Below are 20,177 nucleotides of genomic sequence, written 5' to 3'. Positions count from 1 at the left end.
AAATGGTCGGTGTTGCCGGCAGACGATCGGACGTAGGTACAGGATCTCCTGTACATAGCACGGACTAACTCCACATACTTCCCAGGCAAACCTTTCTCTTTCAATGCCCACCATAACACTTCACGAGGCACCCTATCATCCGAGCTTTCCCGAGATCAATGAATACCATGTGCAGATTCTTGTGAGCACGTCTGTACTTCTCGCACAATTGGCGGAGTGCAAAAATAGCGTCCATTGTCCCTCGACCTGACATAAACCCAAACTGATTTTGGGTAATTTCTCGCAATCTTCTATCTATTATCTTCTCCCATATTTTCATAGTATGTGACATGAGCTTTATCCCTCTATAGTTGTTGCAATCCTGTACATCCCCTTTATTTTTGAAGATGGGCACTAGCGAACTACTGCACCATTCTTGAGGGATGGTTTCTTCATGCAACAACTTATTATCCGTCAGTCTTTAACACCTTCCATACTTCAACTGGTATGTTATCTGGACCCAAAGCCTTCCCATTTTTCATGATTTTGACTGTTGTCATTATCTCATCCATGCTTATTTCTCTTACTAATCCCTTATTTACTTGTGCCTCTTGGCACTATTACACTATTATACTATTACTATTTTATTTATACAGCTCAGTAAATTAGGGCATTTAAAATTGTATTCTTTTTTTCTTACATTTAAAATCTTCATAAAAAGATTCCATGTCCAATTTAGCATATAGTCAAAATGAGTAATAAATAATTTTTTATCCTTTTAGGTGTGACGTTCGTACAGAAAACTTATTTATTTTAGAAAGATGTGACGAAACTTGCAAAGGACATGAATGCATAAGTCGAGAAAATTGCTCGTGCATAGATTTTAGCCAAAAATTAAGTTGATTTTTCACATTTTCTTTGCATTTGATTAACTGTAACTGACTGACTTTCAAATATCAAATAATTTTATTTACATATTTTATCCTCTATAAAATTAGACTCAAAATAAGCATAACACCTTTACTTTCCCATAGTTGAAAAATAGGAAAATCTTAAACAATTACTTTTACGTTAAATTTAAATTAAGTATGTTAAACGCACTCTTTTAGGGTTACGTTCCTACTGAAGTTTTATTCAGTATCGTTCGGGTTTGTAGTAACGTCGCACGTGCAATAAATTCCTCTTATAAAGCACCCTAGGCGTTTTCTTATCTAAAATAAAAACATAGTGTGACGTATATAATATATTTCAATAATTTATAACCTATCATATATATAATTACATTTTTTTAAATAATGGCGCTTGTATTGAGGCAAACAGTGAAACTTTTTTTTTATCTAAATGATGAAATTACTGGTATGTTGTGTATACGAACAAGTGAACCCAAGTGCTTACCGCCAATATATAGTATAATATTTAATATTTAAATTAGGGTAGCGGGATTAAAAATTAGCAAAACCAAATTTAAAACATGTATATTTGAGACACCTTAATGATTATTTAAATATATTTGTAATTAATAAAAAAACACAAAATGAAGTAAAAACATCATGGCCAGTCCTATAGTATATTATATATAAATAGTTTGTGAATTAAAAAAAAGCGCATTCCGTTCATTTATAATCTTATATATATTAATTATACATATTTAAGATTATAAATATGTATAATTTAAATTATTACCATCAAATATATATATATATATTTGATGGTAAGAAAAGTTACAGGTTACGTCAAATTTTCAGATCCAAGAACTAAAGATTGGCCTTTAATAGGCTCTCCTTTTCCCGGTCTATTACTACTTGCTATTTACTTACTGACGGTATTAAAGTGGCTCCCTCAGTTTATGGAGAAAAGACCTGCTTATGATCTTCGTAAATTAATAGCCTACTACAATGCCGTTCAAGTATTCTGTTGTGGGTACGTCGTGTACCAGGTGAGCTTTAGCTGTATTCAAATAAAAAAGAATCTAAATTGATTTTATTTTTTGACATTTTTATCAATGAATTATATAGAAGATACAGACGATTATTTTTAATTCAATGAAATGAACTCACACGGAATTCAATACTTATATGGAAAACTTTGAAATTATATTTCAAAATAATAAAAATAAAGCCAAGACAAGAACCTAAATAAATAAAATAAAGCAATAATCCCAAACAAGAGTCGTCATGTGTCGCGCTTTATTAGCCTCGATATAAAGTTGTTTTTTTTTAAATACTTAATATAAATATATCTAAATTTCCAGAGTCTAAAGTTGGGGTGGCTTAATCACTATAAATTAATATGTCAACGAGTGGATGACGGTCCGCTAGTTATGGAATACGCGTGGAAAGTCTGCTACGCCTACTTTGTTATCAAACTGGTGGATCTTTTCGATACGGTATGTTACGGTAGCTATGTTTTCGTTGTAAAATTGCCAAGTTATTCAAAGTCATAACATTGTATGTTATGTATAATCGCCCAATTGATAGACCATTTAACTTGAGTCTTGGAAACCGCGTTGATTTAAATACTGCGATAGTGTGCAGCCGAACTTGCAAGTTCTGCACTTTTAATTATTGATTCTGAGGCCCGGTGCTAAAGCGGCCAATATCGATAATCCTTATTTTTGATAATCAGCATATAAATTAACAGATGTTGGTTTTTTGTATAACATGTGCCTTTTATTTAATATTACGTTTTTATTAGTTTTGATAATGATAAACTTATGCCATTTTTACCATTATTATTATTTTCGTTAAAGGCAAAATGTGATTTAGATTTTAGTCAAAATGTACTTCGTCCCTTTTAGCACCAGACCAATATAAACATTTAAGTCCTCGTTATAAAGCATTTGAATATAAAAACAATTTAAGTCCATTTCACAACCATATTTTATATATAAAATAAAATACCCTATGGATATACGATGGAAATACCTCATTGGAAAAATTATACAGATACCCATCGATTTTTATAAGAGGTTTGTGAAGTGCCGCTGTTGTTCGAATAGGTATTTTCCAAAATGCTATCCGTTTCATATAGTTTGTCCAAACCCGTAGCATGCGATTGCGTTGAGTTGCAAGTGATGGGGGCATGCCTACACTTAAAAATAACGTTTTAATCCCTCTAAACCTTTACGAAATGAGACAATTTTGGTCTCAATATATTCAGTACATCTTTATCTAGTTTTGTACGGTTTTCTTTTTAAGTAATTCAGTTTAGTTTAATTTAAAAAAATAAGAAGATTTTTTTAAGTCAAAAATATAGATTTTTATATGCTAATAACTTATATCGGACGCAATATTTATTTATAAACGATATGGACCTAGTTTTTTTATTATATCCACAATATTGAAAAAATATCAAAACATGTAAACATAGCCTACTATGTTTACATGGGAAAACGATATCGCTTTTAGAAACAAAACTTCAGCCATATATTGAATTTAGAATACTAATTGTATTTATGGTTTAATTTAATAAAAGAATTGGTTAAATAAAACCACCCATAAATTTAATGATATATTGTTTAAGGTATTCTTTGTCCTGAGGAAAAAACAAAACCAAGTGACATTTTTGCACGTGTACCATCATTTCGGAATGGTAGCTGTAGCGTGGGGAATGGTAAAATGGTTACCAGGTTTGTGTTATTACTATTTGTTTATGTGGTAATAATAGTTACTAGTATGTTTATTATTCTGAGAAATCTGCAAACGGTTAATATCTCGTTTGCATGTAGAAATAGTATTTACTTATCGTCTTGTTTAACTACTTATACTATAGAACTAATCAAAGACAATAATTTTTGCTTTTTTCTGTTTACGCTATAACATGACCGATGTAACCTCAAAGTTTACAAAGATTTGTTTTACATAATTTCCATGCACTAACTAATTTATAATTATTGGTAATTATTATTCGTAGGTGGCCACTACACATTTCTGTTACCGCTCAACTCATTTGTACACATAATTATGTACAGTTACTATTTACTGACGACATGGGACGAGTCGTACAAGAAGTCTCTATGGTGGAAAAAGCATGTAACGCAAATTCAAATCGTAAGTCAAGTTCAGATTATCTATTTTTAATCTAAAAAAAAAAACTCACTAATTATTTTATAATAATATTTTATTGACTTATATTTAGTAAGAAATGTATTATTATATCTATTAAGTTTGTAAGTCCTACATAACTATTTTGCACTCACTCACGTAATTTTTATGATAAAGTTATTCAGCGGAAACCCTAATCAACAACAATGAGATTTAAACATAGACAATTAATTTTACTACTTTTTAATAATTTGATATATTCCTAGAAGAGATTTATAACATTATACTGATCTCGGTATAGTCGACAGATTACATACGATATTTTATTTATTGTTTCTAACACTATTATGCATACACAAATATGATATGCAAAGAAAATCTATAGAGAACTTATTATAAAAGAATGTTTATCCTTTAATAAGATTTCTTTCAGTACACCCAAGGAATTACGAACATTCAATGTCTATTTATTTTTTTTGAATTTAAAGAACTAGAACAAACTTTATATTATTTTTTTTATCTTGAAAGTTAGTAGTTCGACTTTATAAAACGGCGCCAGTGTCTCTTCAAAATAAAAATAAAACTCAAGTCGCTGTAATGTGGTTGTAATGACGGCACTTCTTTTAATGTAAGATGCGAATTAGCTGCCCGAAACGGGCAATATGTAAAGGACGTATGCATAAATGTTTTCTTCAAATGAACAAAAATTAAAAATAATGAAGACAGACCTAGGGTAGAATAATCGTTTGTAATAATTGCGAATACGCCAAATATTTGGTGACAAAGATATAAGCGAAAACGCTGTGCAAAAATGGCACCATAAAAACAGTACAAAATATAGTTACTAGTTATTTAATTTTATATTTTTTTATAAAATTAAATGTTACAGAAAGATGTAATAACCAGTTTCCTAAATAAATTTGTTTAGAATAAACATAAAAAGTAACCTACTGCTTGTTTAAACACAAATTTAATATAAAATATTTTTAAAAATTTCAGTTGCAGTTCACACTTATACTTTTGCACTTCATAGCAATAGTGTTTGCTGCAGATTGTGATTTTCCACGGGTACCGGCATACATCCTCATTCCACAGAACCTATTTATGGTGATTTTGTTCAGTGATTTCTACTACAGATCATATATCAAAACAAACAAATCTACCAAAAAGGAGTAAACTGTAACAGAAATTTATAATAAACACTAGTTTGTAATAAATTGTTATATAATTCGTTTAGATTAAATACATTTGTTAATTACTTGTGTTATGTTATAATCAGGAAATGCTCGTAAATAATCTAATTGAAAAAATAATAAAATAAAAACAGAATGTTGCAGTGTTTAAAGTTTGATTACTTTATTTATCTTTGACATTTTCAGTATAAATCTTTTACATAAGTATAAAGTAGTACCTAATGACGAACACTTATTAGTATGATGAAGTTGTTAATATATACATAAACTTTATAGAAACCAGCACTAAGAAGATTTAAGATTAAGTATATAAGTACCTAATTATTAAGGCACAATATTATATCACCGACAAAGTCTTATAAATAAAATTCGAAGACAAGAAAAATATAAACTTTGAAATATAAATAAAATATAAATAAAAACAAACAGAGTAACAAATTAAATATGTAGTAAGCAAATATACAAGAAAATTATAAGGTTATACCTTATAATATATTCTTAGAAATATAATTTAATCAATGTTCAATGCGTCACGTAGATGACATAGAACAAACATATTGCGCTCTTATTGCAAACACTAGCCTAACTTAACAAAGAGATTCTGCTTAACGAGATCAATGACGTTGCTTTGACTGAACGCATCAATCACAGCCTTTGTTAAACACAGACTGCTCGTGGCGCCCTCTACTTCGTCCTCGTCGTGCGCTTTATCTTCAGCTATGTATTCTTTTAAATTGCCTTTTATTATTTCGATGATATCACTATTTGTTATAGTAGGAACAATTTGAATGTTGTTAGTGTGATTTTCTAATAAAAGTTTGAGATCAGCTTCTTCTACGTCGGAACTTTGAGGGTCGTCTCGCGTTCGCTGTCGTTTCACTCGACGCGCTTTACGCTTCTTATCCAAATATGTATTTACGACAGATTCCAATTGCAAAAATAATACTGCTAATGGTGTATCTGCTATATCATCCTGATAAAACAGGTATTATTATTAATATAATCGGTCCATTAATTTAACATCCGTGCTCATTTGGAATTGAAAATGAGCACGTGATGTTAAATCGTCACCTCTTTTCTTATATGGGACCTAATATTTTATGAGCATAATGGTATGGTAATGCTTGTATATTGTATAACTGACTGTTTAACTTATTGCACAAATATGGCAATACAAAGCACTGAATTTTTCCGGTAGGTTTACTAGTAGTTGATGCACCAGTAAGCTAAGATCGCCAAAATGCCAATGACAATAATAGAGCACGCCCGCTGGGACCGCAGTGGTCAGAACCTTAGTAATAGGTTTGTAAGTAAAGTGATAGTGATAAAGAGGCATAATTTAGACGTGCATGGTTTTAGGGGTCAAGGCTCAAATAATTACATCTGCTATGAACTAGCTACTTCTAATATGATGATGCTAGGGCTCAATGCTGACAGGATGCTTACGTGATATTTTGCACTTATTATATAGTTTCTCTCTCGCGGCGTTTTCTTTCGTGGTATGACACGAAATTTTTGAAAGTCAATTTGTTCGAAGAGCAATTGTAATCAGTCTTCAAACCATAATACAAATGTATATACAATATGGGCAAATAAAACGAACGTTATTTGTGTAGTGTCTGCCAATTCGATAGTAATTTTGGCAATGTTAATAGATCATTATAATCCCCAGGTATGAGAGCAGTATAAGTATTATTAGCACAGCCCTGACTCAAGATGTGCATGACTCAATGTATAATTAATATGAATAATAGAACATGACAAGTTTACGACGTGCACGGCTGCATGTCCTGTTTTATTGAGGAAATTGTTCAAGACACTTCATTAAAACATATGTTATGATCAGTAAAAGATAATTAATTTTTAAAGCAATGAGCAATATAAAGGGTAATAATACATATACAGATTGATTATATTTCAAATCGACTATGTGTTGTCTGTGTCTTTATCCAAGGCTTTAAACTAATTTTATTGAAGTTAATTTTAAAAAAGTAGTAGACAGGATAAACGGGATTGTCTGATAAATGTTGAAAATTAAAAAAAAAAAAAACAAAAATGAATATTAAAATTTTACCTAAAAGCAAAAACAATGTGTCAAATGCATTAAATTGGAATCTGAAATTTATTACATTTCTACTTGTAATCACGAAACTAAATGTGTAATCTTTAAAGTTGAATGAAATATATTTCCTGAAGGAGTAACATTTTAGATGTTTAGATGTTAATTTATTGTTAAACATGTAACATGAAGATGCAAGCAGCAAGTTAGTAATTACATGATTTTAAATTATGTGATTGATGCTCTAAAGATATGAGAGCCATTTTTAAGTTTACAAAAACGATTGTACTTTTAGGTTTATTTTTGTTATTGATTCTTTGTCTCTCTAGTTAGATATATAGTTATGAGTTATACAAATAATAATAAGTTCAAATTACCTCATTAGGATTGACCAATAGTTTGGCTGTATCTTGAGGAAGATCCTTACATATTTGAGCTACAAATATTTTAATTAGAGCTTCTGATACATGTGTTGAGCTGTCTTTTTCCTATAAAAAATAAATGAAATCTAATAAGAACTTTAATTATTTTATAATATTTTTAATCTGTACATAATACAATTATTTTCAAACAAGGAAATATAATTCTTATTGGTTTATGTAATTGTAATTATTTAAAATATATTTACATGTGGCAACCAAATATTGAAGGTAATATTTAAAGGATCAATGTTTTGCACATAGTGCCACCAGCCTCTGGGCACAAAAAGGGCATCCCCTGCTGACAGTTCAACCATTCGTCCCCCCGTTAAACCTGAAATATTATTATTGAGTTTTATAATTGTGTATTCATTCAATATTTTCATAAAAAAAAATGTAAAAATAAACAAATTACATTAAAAACAAAAATTACCATTAAAAACATCCAAATTACTGGGGCAGTAGAAATTTAATTCACTGTAAACACTAGATTCTTCATATGGTACCCTTGTAGGTTTAAGACCACCTGTTTCGGGAGGAAATAAGATCCACCTCTTCCTGAAACATGAAATGAACCTGAGTGCCTAAAAAACCTCTATGCTCTTGAGAATGCCTTAATAAATAACATAATACTAGAACAGTTACAAAAGTAAGATTGTGTTTTTAAAAAAAAAACACTTACTTTCCATGTACTTGTGCAACAATGTTATAGCCATAGGTGTCTTGGTGGGCTGGAGTGTGAGCTCCCTTGCTCCCAACCCAGAGGGTTGTCTCAGAAGCTCCTTTATCAGGATACCCAAACTGTTTCCATGATATTTCCTAAAAATACAAATAAAAATAAACTATGTTATGTAGTACAATTACTACTTGTATTCCTTTTTGTTAAATGATAATTATGTTAAAATTGTTTTAATTTTACCTTACATAGTTCACTTTCTCCACTAAACCACTGGTGAAGGTGTTTGTAGTCAAAGTACATCCACTCATTGCTGGTAATAGAATTTTCAACAAAGTTCTTAAATGTCATATTTCTTATCTTACAGCATCTCTCCCAACATGGTTCGTCACTGATGACATTTTTTCTCAAGCAACGAAATGGTATTTCCTTATTGCCAAATATTGAATCCCATTTCTCCTGACGCCATCCACACATTGGCCAATCATTAACAAATTTCCGAAATACAATAGGCGTGCAACTTTTTACAATCAAATTGCGGATTAAATCTTCGTCCAGAGAAACCATATTTGTATTCAATTTTTTTTTTCCTATTTTAATATATAATCATTTAAAGACAATAAAAATAAATAAACCTACATCAACACTTACAAAGATACAAGAGTCGCATCCCGGACGACATTCCAAACCGCATATGCAATAAAATATTTACTGCATTAGTTTCGCTCATCCAAACTGTAGGTACATAATGTACATACTAAGAATATTGTTGGTTGCGTTTAAAATACTTGTAATAGGTTCAAATACATAAGTGCTATATTAAGTTTAACAAATTTTTAGTCATTATAAGATAACGATATGGTCAATATTTTGCAATACAATATTGTCGATCATACTTAAAATAAAAGTATTATTTGAAAAATACTAATTTACTTTCTCATATGTACCCAATGTTATTATCTTTCAATCTGTGACAAGTGACAACTCGTGTCATACGGTATATCAATTGTTGACAACTTGACACTGACAGTTAAAAATAAAATCAAAGTTACTATAGTCCGTTCACAGTTATTTGAAAATATGTATATTACAGAAAAACAGAAAAAAGGTAACAACTAACCTGTATAGTGATAAAAAAATCTCCTTTTTTAACGATTTTATATTTTTAATATTTGTAACTATTGAATTTGTAAAATCGTCGAAACGTACTGTAAGGTTATCTGCACGTATAACGAAAATATAATGTCAATTAAAATTTAATATAAAGTATAAATATATTTATATGATAATTATAGATAATTATAGATGGAATATATATTACATATTCATTCGATTCATTCGATAATGACTATATAATGAATAATATATAAATACTATTATTATTAACATTAAACAGTATCCGAGTTTGGATACAATGTCTTTATCCAGTGTTGTAACCAGTGATACCTGGTAGGTGGAAGTGGTAGCACTGGTAACTCCAGCTACCTGTTTTATACAAAAAAAATCTTAAATAATAGACTGGAAAATTGAAGAGCTACATCTTTTCATCTAACATAAGAATAACTTAAAAAAAAAATTAAATGAAATCAAATATATTCAAGTAATTTAACAATAAATCATTTTTGAATCGACAATATTTCGACTGCACCACCGTTTTGAAAATCGATTTTAGTAATCACCTTTATTCCAATTCCTTATCGCAAATAACATCCCTATAGAAGAAATAGCGTCATAGGTGATTGGACTTACTGGTGATTGGTACGACAAGTCGTAGTGAATAATGAATACTCTTTAGTGATTGGCTTCAATTTAAGCATACAATTTTAAAAATAATTTAAAAAAAAATTAATGTATGCAAATCTAAAAAAATTATATATTCTTCAACATTTTGTACTTTCAACATTATATTTCATTAAATAAATATTTTTAACATTAATTAAGATTTGCAGTTTTGACCTTTTAACCATGAACGACAGCTCAAAGAGAATGTAAACAATAGTCGATTAATTTTAAATAATGGCTTTAGATGTGAAATCGTCATTTTTTACTACTGAAACGGAAGAACTTGGATCTGGAAAACCAAACAGTATCTCCGAAGAATATCTTGAAATCGTACAGGAACTCAATGACTCACTTCGTGAATTTACTTTACCAGCTGCTGTTAAATGCGTTTACAATCCCACAATATACGCCAGACAAACTTTTGAAATGTATGTTCGAAAATATTGTAACACAAAAAAAAGAATTATGTTTTTTGGCATGAATCCTGGTCCTTGGGGAATGTCCCAAACTGGTGTTGGTACTTTTTTTTATATAGTTGCTATTTTCAGTTGTATTATGTTACCTAATTATTTATTAAGTGAAATACTTATATAGGTGCCTTTCGGTGAAATTTCATCAGTACGAGATTGGTTAGGAATAGAGGGTCCTGTGAGTAAGCCATGTAATGAAATTAGAGAACGTCCTGTCAATGGCTTTGCATGTACTCGGACTGAAGTAAGCTGTTATAAGTATTATATTATCAAGTTTTAATTCCTATCACCTTTTAATTATTTTATAACTTACAGGTAAGTGGAAAAAGGTTTTGGGGACTGCTTAAAAATATTTGTGGAACACCAGATACTTTTTTTGAAACAAGTTTTGTCTATAACTATATTAATCAACAATGGATGAAAAGCAACGGGTGCAACCTTACTCCAGGAGATTTTAAGGTATCAGCTATTTTGCAATATTATGAAAATATTTTGAATCTTTAGTCAATTTTATTAATATTTTAGGTTTCAGAAATGGAAGGTCTCTATAATATTTGTGATCCTATTTTAGTCAAAGTTTTGAAACTGTATGAAGTGGAAATTATTGTAGCAATAGGAAAATTCTGTGAAACCAGAGCACAAAAAGCTTTAAAAAAATATATGCCATGTAATAATATCAAGGTAAATTTAAATTTTGTATGGTGACTTAAGGTGTAAATTTTGTTATGTTTTTTATCATATAAAAAAAAAATTCATGTCTATATATTTTTTTTCAGATACTTTATTTATCACATCCAAGTCCTAGAACTGTGAACAATAATAATTGGGATCAAAAAGCGCTGGAGCAACTAAAAGCTCATGATCTTTTAAAATATTATAAAAAGTAGATTAATCAACAAAAAAAAACTAAAATATAACATTTCATTGATCTCTTATGTAAGCACAATACAAATAATTGTAAGTTTTATATTATATTTTTTTAATTAAAATGTTAATGGTAAAAATTTGTGTTATTCTACATTGTTAATTACCCTTTGGTTTATACAGAGCATGATAAGGATGCCAAATTTTTTTAAAACTGTTATTCATAGTTTAGAGTATACTGAACATTTTCCCAGTCTGAACTGTTTAGATTAGAACATTTTTTTGTTTAAGTTGTCTTGATTTCTGAAAGTGGTCTTGACTTTTTAAACTAAATAATAATTAGATATACCTACATATTTTATTGATCATGACATATTTTTTTTATGACAGTATTCAGTTGTTTTAAATCTGTGTAATACCCTGTACAAGATAGCTTGATCTTTTGACAGATGTAAAAATTTTCTAATCGACATAACTTTGCAATGATAACATATTATTTTCTTAATTTAATGATTTTAAAAATATTAAAAATATTTTAAAAAATACATATTATATAAAAGTTCCTAAAGATTCAAGAGTTATCAGAAAATTTTAAGACTTTTTCTATTATATATTATTGCTTCAAAGCAAAATTTAAATAGAAACACTGAAAATAATAGACGCTTGTACAATGTTATATCGGTGAGACGGTAGGGACGTGAATAACAGGCAGTAACTGCAAATATCGATTACAAAAATCCTTATTAAAGATCATAGTTAAGTTAATGTTACGAACGGTTACGAACTTTTGATTGGGGTCTCTTTAGCTGGTATAATACTTTTAAGAAAAATAAGTTAAAAAAAAATTGAATTCTAATTTGAATTACGCATTCCATCGTTCCATCGACTTTTATATATGTTATATTTTCTGTTTCTCATCACTAGCCCGTCTGTCAAAAAGATCAATCAAACTTGAACAGGGTATAGTACTGAGTTCATTTCTATGGTTTTAAATGTTTCTCTGCATTTATCCATAGTGAAGAAACTTGTAGTGTATTCATCCAGGAAAAATCCAGTCTGTTTGTATGGTAATGGTATTGTACCAGGAGACCTGGTACCGTTCCTAGCTGACACGAAGGGCACTCATAACGCCCGCACACTCGGCTTGTCAGGGCTTACCCTTAGGTAAGCAGGGACCTACCTATTTTTTGGTTCACTCCTTAGAGCGAAGCCTGGAAGCGATCGCTGTTTTAGCGATAAGACCACCTGTTGCACTCATGCAACTTTTAATGTTAAACCTTAGGTATGTGTATTAAGTGTTGGTGCAATAAAGCATAAATAAATAAATAAATTAACAATATATTTACCTATATGACCTAATATATTGAGTTATGTCCAAATATTATTAATTTATCGTATATTTTTTTAACAATATTATAATTTACTATTAATTAATTAGGTAATTTGATAATTTCTAAGATAAACTCAAATTTTGACCAAACGTAAAATGTATTTATATTTTAGGATTTATTTTTTTGTAAATGTCCTTTTTATTATGCAACTAGACACATTATTTCGATATTTTTGTGATGGCAACACTCTGTATAATGTGATATCACGACCAAAAGTGTTCAAGTGTCAATTGTCATTTGACAGAGCAATGGCGTGATTTCAAATTCAATGTTTTATAAGTTAGTTTAAATACCTAAAATTTTAGGCTAATGCCTTGAAAATAAATACAGTTCATTTAGTTATATCAAGTGTGACAATGAGTAATTCAGATATAAATAACTTTATGAAAAGAGCTCTTGAATTAGCTTCAGAAGCACTAGCTGCTCAGGAAGTTCCTGTAGGATGTGTTTTCACTTATGAGGGAACCATAGTTGCTGAATCTAGAAATAGTGTAAATATAACCCACAATCCGACAAGGCACGCAGAAATCAATTGTATAGATTTTCTGTTAGATTACTGTAGAAATAATAACATTAATTATGAGCATTACTTCAAAGATATAGTCGTTTTTGTTACTGTTGAACCATGTATCATGTGTGCTGCAGCTTTAAATAATTTGAAGGTTAAGGAGGTTGTGTACGGCTGTGCCAATGATAGATTTGGTGGTAAGACAGTATTGAATGTAAGTGACTTTTACAAACATGATTACATATTAAGGGGACATCTATTGGCTGATGAAGCTATGGCATTATTGAAACAATTTTACAAGGGTACCAATCCAAATGCACCAGAATCTAAAGTAAAAAAAGCTAAACAATAATTTCTTATAATTGTCAATTTGTTTATAACATCATTATAATATTATAAATAAGGATAATATATATTATTTTGTAAGAATTTTTTTATTGTTGTGCATGTAGTATGCTGTTATTTAAATATTCTCACTAAAAGAGAATTAGTCAAGTGCTAATTAATCATAAAAGTAAGTTAAAATATTATTACATATAAGCAATTAGGATTTATAAATAGGCCTTGCTATTAAAGCAAACATGAAACATTTTATTAAAAGAAAATAAGGTTATCACTTAAGTATTTATTTTAAATTTACAAATAGTTAAACTTAATAAAAGCACGCAGTTTCAATATTTACATCTCAATGATACATATTTTTTTATATTTTACTTATAGTGTCTTTTTTCTAACACAGTTTTAAATGTTTAAAGTCATCTTACTGACATCAGACAAACTGTATAACTTTATTAAATAATAATGCATCTTATTTATAATATTGCATGTATTCAAATGATGTAACACTGTTTTTCTTTGATATAAATATATTATTCATCCAAATGTGTTTCCTAAATAAAACATGAATACTCTTTATTAGTTAACCAAATCGTATAGACTATAAATCAATTTGTCCAAAACATAGTATATAAATAAATAAATGGTAAGTATTGTATTAAAATAATATTTCACTAATCACAAGAAATGACCATTTTCACTGCTATTTATTGTTATCTACACTAAAAATATTGGTTAACTATTTCTATATATTATGTTCGATGTAAACTAGACTAAATATATTTTTGTAACATATAAAAGCAATAATTAATATATGCATTTATCACACAAAAAAAATTAATATGCACCTGGTGGTAAGGCTTTGTGCAAGTTTATCTGGATGACTACCCATGCATCACATATGCTACCAATGCCGAACATTATTACTCTGTATTACTGTTCTAGTTTGTGTATCAGCGAATCAATAGATACAAGGTACCAACGTTAACAGGAGAACAGCACCTTCCAAATAAAAATAACTTTTAAATAGAGTTTGAGCTTGAATATAAAGAGTAAATATTAGGTATATTTTTAATATGATTTATCATTAAAAATTTATAATTAACAACTATGGGTAAGAATATTAATTGCGTTTAAAATAACATTAAACACCTAAACATAAAATAATTACTCGGTCAGACTAACTTGCTATCTTAAACTGGTACTTGACACAATTAACTTATCACTTGTTAAACGCAATAACAATTTTTAGACCAAGTTACAACTGTACTGTTACATTCTTAATATCATTACACTGTATAAATATAAAAGTGAGATCCAGATCTTGATTAGAAATATTTTTATAGCACTTCAGAAGTAAAAAATATATTGTATGAGAAATAATTAAATAAAATTGTGCAATTTTGCATACAGACAGCTTTTTTAAGTTTTATTTTTATTGTAAAAAATATGCAAATATTTATATTTTTGTGATATTTATTTTATTACTTTATTATGCCATTAAATTTATTTTGATTAAAACATTTTATCACATCTAATATGACATTAGTAAAATGTTGCTTGACTATACAAATTGTCATTCCATACACATTGTCTTAAATATTTTCCAAATCTTATCACCAATCAGGTAAACTATCACACAAATATCAACATGGGTATCACAGAGGATCCATTAAACCTAAGATGAGATCTCACAGTTACATTATAACAGTCTTAAAATTATTACATGAATAAGAGTATCTTTATAAAGACATACAACACAGGCAAGAGAACAACAATAGTCTTGTATATTAGTAATACACAGCAGCTTCTCAAACCACAAGAGGAATCAAGACAAATAAGCAACATATGACTTAAAATGTATGTGATATAATTGGTCGAGAGCTTGAATGATAATTGATATGCATTATGGATTGACAAAAAACCTGTATTTTAAATGTTGATGAAGTTGTTTTTAGAACTTAAATAATAAAATGAAAGTGAAATAGTGGTGGTATTATAAAATAAAATATATTAATCAAGAACTGTTTGTAGTGCTACAGCTATTACTATATCAAATGGAATATATAAATCTATAGTTTGTTTATATTTATTCCTTTTTTGAGCTAAGGCTATAAACGTAAGACTAACACATATATTACTTTGTCCATCTTTAAAAGTTTATATACTGTTCACTTTAGTTTTTATCACTTGGACTGTGAAATCCATTGACAAGAGGCGGAGTTGGTTGTACACCATTCGTGACATTATGCTCTCCATTAACAATGTGGTTTTCATTAGCTGCTACATCACCATTTACCAAAACAGGTTCATGTTCAGGACTTGAACTACAACTTGAACTGCTGCAACTATCAGAAGTAGAAGAGCTGTCACTCTCTGAATCTTCACTTGAGCCCTGATTTCTTTGTCTTAAATGGCTATTTTCTAAAAGTAATTTTTCATTAGCCAGCTGTAGTTCGCGAATTTGCTCATCTTGCTCCTTCAATCTCTGCATGACGTCATAAACTGAGGGCTCGTCTATTGAACCAGACATGACAGATGTACCTGAAGTATCCCGGTCAGTCAGCATGCTATCTTTATCCGTAATTGAGACATCCTTATCTGCTACTGACACATCTTTGTCTCCCTCCGTGTCTTTCACTTTACTTCGCTCATTCCTCTTTATGAGATTATCATATTTAGCCTCAAGCAAAAGATATTCTTGAACAAGTTCATTTTTAGACATATTTGATAACCGTTCACTTTGCGCGTCTTCGTAAACACTAGAAAATTCCTTGGTTAAATATTCTTCCTCGTCTTCTGGGAGTGAAAAAAAGTAATTTTCCTCTGAATCTACACTAAAACTAGAATCCCGGGTTCGAGCAGACGGGGTTCTGAATAAGTTGAAATTATTTTCTGGTTCTGGTTTATGAATTTCCATTAGAAATTGATTATTATTAAAAGGTGCCTGGGTTTTTGATAAAACGATTTTTCGAAATCGATTATTTCTCTTAGAATTATCAATCATTCTTCTTTCCTGCCAAGGCATTTTTAAAAATGGTTTTATAATTTTTCGTTTGGTTTTCCCGCGTCTTCTCTTTTTTTTTACACTTCCATCTAGTTTGAGATTTGGCACTTCTAATATAGATGGCGCTTCTACCAGCACAAGAGGACTCGTTGATTCGCCATCTTTTATTTCTGATATGTTTTTAACATCCATTTTGCAAAACAACAGATATACAAGTCACTATATTTTAATTTCACCAATTTGCTCGCACCTATGATTAACACGAATACGCCACTAACCCAAAAGTAACTTTAATAATGATCCTTTTCTATTCACTAAATTCTGAACTAGACACAACATCTCTAGCTTCGCCATATTCATTTTATATCGCGGCTATTGCTATTTGACTCCTTTTAACTTAACTTCAAGCAGTGTTACCCGTATCGTAGCTGTTTTGCAAACCATTAACATACGTTTATTTTATTATTATATTTGATTAAGAATTACATGTTTTTTTAATATATAGCGATAGAACTATTATTTTCATATAGGATATGATTGAATTCAAATTCAACATGAAAAAGTATATAACTTGAAGATCATTGATAGCCCGCTTATATCGGAATTGAGTATTGAACATAAATTTAATATTTGGGCGTTACATACCATATTCTCCTTGTCAACATCGAGGATAAGCAATAAATAGTTTCAGTAAGTAATGAACTCACTGAATATCTTCATGATGTATTAGTAATGATTGAACGCAAACTTAATTCAAATTAAATAATACAATTGTTTTATTGTATATTGATATTAAAATCAATTCGAAAACAAAGAGCGGTATTCCATATATGGAATTATATATAATTATTTTTTATTATTATCAAATATATTAAAAAGAGTATCAATTATTATTTAAAGAATAACATATCATTTATTATTATATCATTATCTATCTACATAGTTATTTTCTATTTTCTAAATATTTACACGAATACAACTTTACAAGATCATGTTTTTTAAGAAAATCTCTGAAAAATGTTTTCTTTGGCTCCTATATACTATGTACAGAATCCGTGTGTCTTAGAAATAAATAACTAACTGACTAACACGTCTGTTTCAATACAGTCAATAGTCTAACATTTTTTTGTAAATATCATAAAATGTGAAGTTGAGCCTAGGTCTTCTTAATACGATAAATAAGGGCCTCGCTGAAGCTCTGAACTCAAAATATTATCCAAACAGAAACTATATGAACAATTTGGTTGTGTTAACAAAATCAAAAATATTGATTTACAGATGTAGGCATTTTAACAATAGATATATATAGGTATATATATCTATTGTTCTATTCTATATATAGGTAACACAAATATTCCACAAATTACTATATTGTATTATTTGGGCATTTAAAGGTTTTGATCATATGACCTAGCATAATAAACTTAACTCTTGTTTTTAAATGACATAAGGGGTTTAAACTATGTAGTACAATCTGAGACGTCATTGAATTTTGAATTCACGATTGACTCTTGACTGTCAATTTGACAAATGACAGTGAGTATGAGTAACTGTTAATTGTTATGCTTATGACAAAAGTGTTTTCTGTTCAATTTCAGTGGTAATTAGTAATAATTAATTTTTAAGAATATTTAACACTTTACCATATATTTTTATTTATTTATTATTTCCTGTATTCGATAAAAATATAATAAAGTTTTGATCTATAGACTTTTAAATTTTAACATATATTTCTTGAAAATTATCCTAAAATTATTATTGTCGTATATCGTTAAACATGGCTGATGATATAGTGTTCGAGTTATTACATTCTGAAATTATTAACTACGCTTTAGAACCAAAAAATACGAATGGTAGTAAGGTATGTTGATATAAATATAAAAACTATTAAATATCATTTATGTTCCTTACTTAATATTTCTTTTCAAATTCAGATGAATTTAATGCATATTTGAATATATTACAGGAGGTAGATTTGTCTGTAGTGGAGTACATTGGATTTGCAGCTGGTTATAAAATAATGGAAAGGCTAACAAGAGAATGGCCAAGGTTTAAAGATGAATTGGACACAATGAAGTTCATATGTACAGATTTTTGGACATGCATTTATAAAAAACAGATAGACAACTTAAGGACAAATCACCAGGGTGTATATGTCCTACAAGATAATGCTTTTAGATTTCTTACCAATTTCTCAAATGGACATCAATATTTGGAATATGCACCTAGGGTAAAAAAACACTTTTTGTCTTTTACTTTGAATTATATACATTATTGCAGAAAATTTGTATAAACCATAAATATATACAATTGTTTTTGTTATTCAATTAAAGATATTTTTTATTCATATTGTAAATTATACTTATGTTTCAACTTTAAATTTTATCGAAAAAAGTATTAGTTACTTTAAAAATAGTTCATATATTATAACAGATACAATAAACATATATAAAAGTATCAATCAATTCAAACAAATGTTAAATTTTTTACTAACACTGTTTTTTTTTTACAGTATGTGGCATACACATGTGGCTTGATAAGAGGGGGTCTGGCCAATCTCTGCATTAACAGTATTGTGACCGCTGAAGTACAATCAATGCCATCTTGTAAATTTCATATACATGTCCAAAGAACTTAAACATATTAATAAATCATTTTAATATACATATGTATTAGTGTTATTAAAATAATTGATAGTTTAAGTAGAATTGTTTATTACAATCAAATTAGAAAACATAATAATGTATACTAATAATTATTTATGTAATTAAATTATATTCCCTTCTGATACTGAAATAAAAAAATGCTATAAGACATTGTAATAAAAAATTAGCATGTAGGATTTTTCCAAGATGATGGTTTGGCGTTATCATAAATTGTAACAAGTGTCATCAATACACCAATATAACACAGAACCACAGTTGTTCCATACAGGATCCTGTCACTTAAACCACCTTTTAGCCAAATTGGTTTTCCATTTTCACACTACAATATGAAGAAATTATATTTAATATGTTAATAAAATGAAGTATTACTGAACATTTTTTTTTGTTTTGCTACTATGTGTTTTTTTTTTAATAATATATTAAAATCGGGTTAGACTATAAACATTGCAATTTAAAATTCAAAATAATTTTTATTATCTTGAATTTCTGTTTATCATAAAAACAAATATAAGAGATGACATTAACAAAAATTTTACCAACTTGAAAATCCGCTTGAAGTTTTCTTAATTTCACAAGTGTAGATTGATGTTTGATTGGTGTAGTAGAAATTCCACGAAAGAAATATCTCGATGTTCCCTAGAATTATTAGATTTCAATTAGGTAAAATACAATGAGGAATTATATTATTGTATGTATATGTACCTACATATACATACAATAATATAATTCCTAATACTTTAACAATACCTATCAGATTAAAGCATTACTTATAAATTGATTGGAT

The 20,177-nt window shown here is 28.8% G+C and overlaps 6 protein-coding genes across 6 annotated transcripts; 4 read left to right on the top strand and 2 right to left on the bottom strand.

Moving 5' to 3' along the window:
- The first annotated feature begins 1,112 nt into the window (after positions 1–1,112).
- On the top strand, positions 1,113–5,347 carry LOC125071182 (elongation of very long chain fatty acids protein-like). The gene is made up of 6 exons (XM_047681286.1): positions 1,113–1,335; positions 1,725–1,915; positions 2,231–2,365; positions 3,502–3,607; positions 3,892–4,028; positions 5,022–5,347. The coding sequence occupies exons 1-6, from the start codon at positions 1,275–1,277 to the stop codon at positions 5,196–5,198; spliced, it is 807 nt and encodes a 268-aa protein (XP_047537242.1). The 5' UTR covers positions 1,113–1,274; the 3' UTR covers positions 5,199–5,347.
- Positions 5,348–5,357: 10 nt separating this feature from the next.
- Positions 5,358–9,334, bottom strand: LOC125071167 (HSPB1-associated protein 1). Its single transcript, XM_047681271.1, has 6 exons — positions 8,613–9,334; positions 8,376–8,512; positions 8,127–8,251; positions 7,903–8,027; positions 7,652–7,762; positions 5,358–6,188 (listed from the first exon to the last, which is right to left on the bottom strand). The coding sequence occupies exons 1-6, from the start codon at positions 8,934–8,936 to the stop codon at positions 5,793–5,795; spliced, it is 1,218 nt and encodes a 405-aa protein (XP_047537227.1). The 5' UTR covers positions 8,937–9,334; the 3' UTR covers positions 5,358–5,792.
- Positions 9,335–10,108: 774 nt separating this feature from the next.
- LOC125071192 (single-strand selective monofunctional uracil DNA glycosylase) lies at positions 10,109–11,872 on the top strand (the record flags this gene model as incomplete). The annotated part of the gene is made up of 6 exons (XM_047681301.1): positions 10,109–10,127; positions 10,396–10,664; positions 10,746–10,865; positions 10,937–11,080; positions 11,147–11,302; positions 11,398–11,872. Coding segments are annotated over 6 exons (819 nt in total), but the record flags the coding sequence as incomplete, so codon positions are not given.
- Positions 11,873–13,132: 1,260 nt separating this feature from the next.
- Positions 13,133–13,964, top strand: LOC125071186 (tRNA-specific adenosine deaminase 2). Its single transcript, XM_047681294.1, has one exon. The coding sequence runs from the start codon at positions 13,233–13,235 to the stop codon at positions 13,734–13,736; it is 504 nt and encodes a 167-aa protein (XP_047537250.1). The 5' UTR covers positions 13,133–13,232; the 3' UTR covers positions 13,737–13,964.
- Positions 13,965–15,688: 1,724 nt separating this feature from the next.
- Positions 15,689–17,093, bottom strand: LOC125071172. Its single transcript, XM_047681275.1, has one exon. The coding sequence runs from the start codon at positions 16,917–16,919 to the stop codon at positions 15,897–15,899; it is 1,023 nt and encodes a 340-aa protein (XP_047537231.1). The 5' UTR covers positions 16,920–17,093; the 3' UTR covers positions 15,689–15,896.
- Positions 17,094–18,271: 1,178 nt separating this feature from the next.
- LOC125071188 (trafficking protein particle complex subunit 6b) lies at positions 18,272–19,766 on the top strand. Its single transcript, XM_047681296.1, has 3 exons — positions 18,272–18,588; positions 18,694–18,957; positions 19,240–19,766. The coding sequence occupies exons 1-3, from the start codon at positions 18,505–18,507 to the stop codon at positions 19,363–19,365; spliced, it is 474 nt and encodes a 157-aa protein (XP_047537252.1). The 5' UTR covers positions 18,272–18,504; the 3' UTR covers positions 19,366–19,766.
- The last annotated feature ends 411 nt before the right edge of the window (positions 19,767–20,177 follow it).

This window comes from Vanessa atalanta, chromosome 18 (genome assembly GCF_905147765.1).
Source record: "Vanessa atalanta chromosome 18, ilVanAtal1.2, whole genome shotgun sequence".
Taxonomy (NCBI): Eukaryota; Metazoa; Arthropoda; class Insecta; order Lepidoptera; family Nymphalidae; genus Vanessa; species Vanessa atalanta.
The sequence above is the reverse complement of the archived record's forward strand: the minus strand, read 5'-3'. Positions and strand labels throughout refer to the sequence as shown.

Coding starts and splice junctions, on each gene's coding strand:
- LOC125071182 (XM_047681286.1), top strand. CDS start 1,275: ATGGCGCTTGTATTGAGGCAAACAGTGAAACTTTTTTTTTATCTAAAT. Junction 2,366..3,501: donor TGGTGGATCTTTTCGATACG/GTATGTTACGGT, acceptor ATATTGTTTAAG/GTATTCTTTGTCCTGAGGAA. Junction 3,608..3,891: donor AATGGTAAAATGGTTACCAG/GTTTGTGTTATT, acceptor TATTATTCGTAG/GTGGCCACTACACATTTCTG.
- LOC125071167 (XM_047681271.1), bottom strand. CDS start 8,936: ATGGTTTCTCTGGACGAAGATTTAATCCGCAATTTGATTGTAAAAAGT. Junction 8,513..8,612: donor GAGAAAGTGAACTATGTAAG/GTAAAATTAAAA, acceptor TTGTATTTTTAG/GAAATATCATGGAAACAGTT. Junction 8,028..8,126: donor TAATTTGGATGTTTTTAATG/GTAATTTTTGTT, acceptor ATAATATTTCAG/GTTTAACGGGGGGACGAATG.
- LOC125071186 (XM_047681294.1), top strand. CDS start 13,233: ATGAGTAATTCAGATATAAATAACTTTATGAAAAGAGCTCTTGAATTA.
- LOC125071172 (XM_047681275.1), bottom strand. CDS start 16,919: ATGGATGTTAAAAACATATCAGAAATAAAAGATGGCGAATCAACGAGT.
- LOC125071188 (XM_047681296.1), top strand. CDS start 18,505: ATGGCTGATGATATAGTGTTCGAGTTATTACATTCTGAAATTATTAAC. Junction 18,589..18,693: donor AAAATACGAATGGTAGTAAG/GTATGTTGATAT, acceptor AATATATTACAG/GAGGTAGATTTGTCTGTAGT. Junction 18,958..19,239: donor ATTTGGAATATGCACCTAGG/GTAAAAAAACAC, acceptor TTTTTTTTACAG/TATGTGGCATACACATGTGG.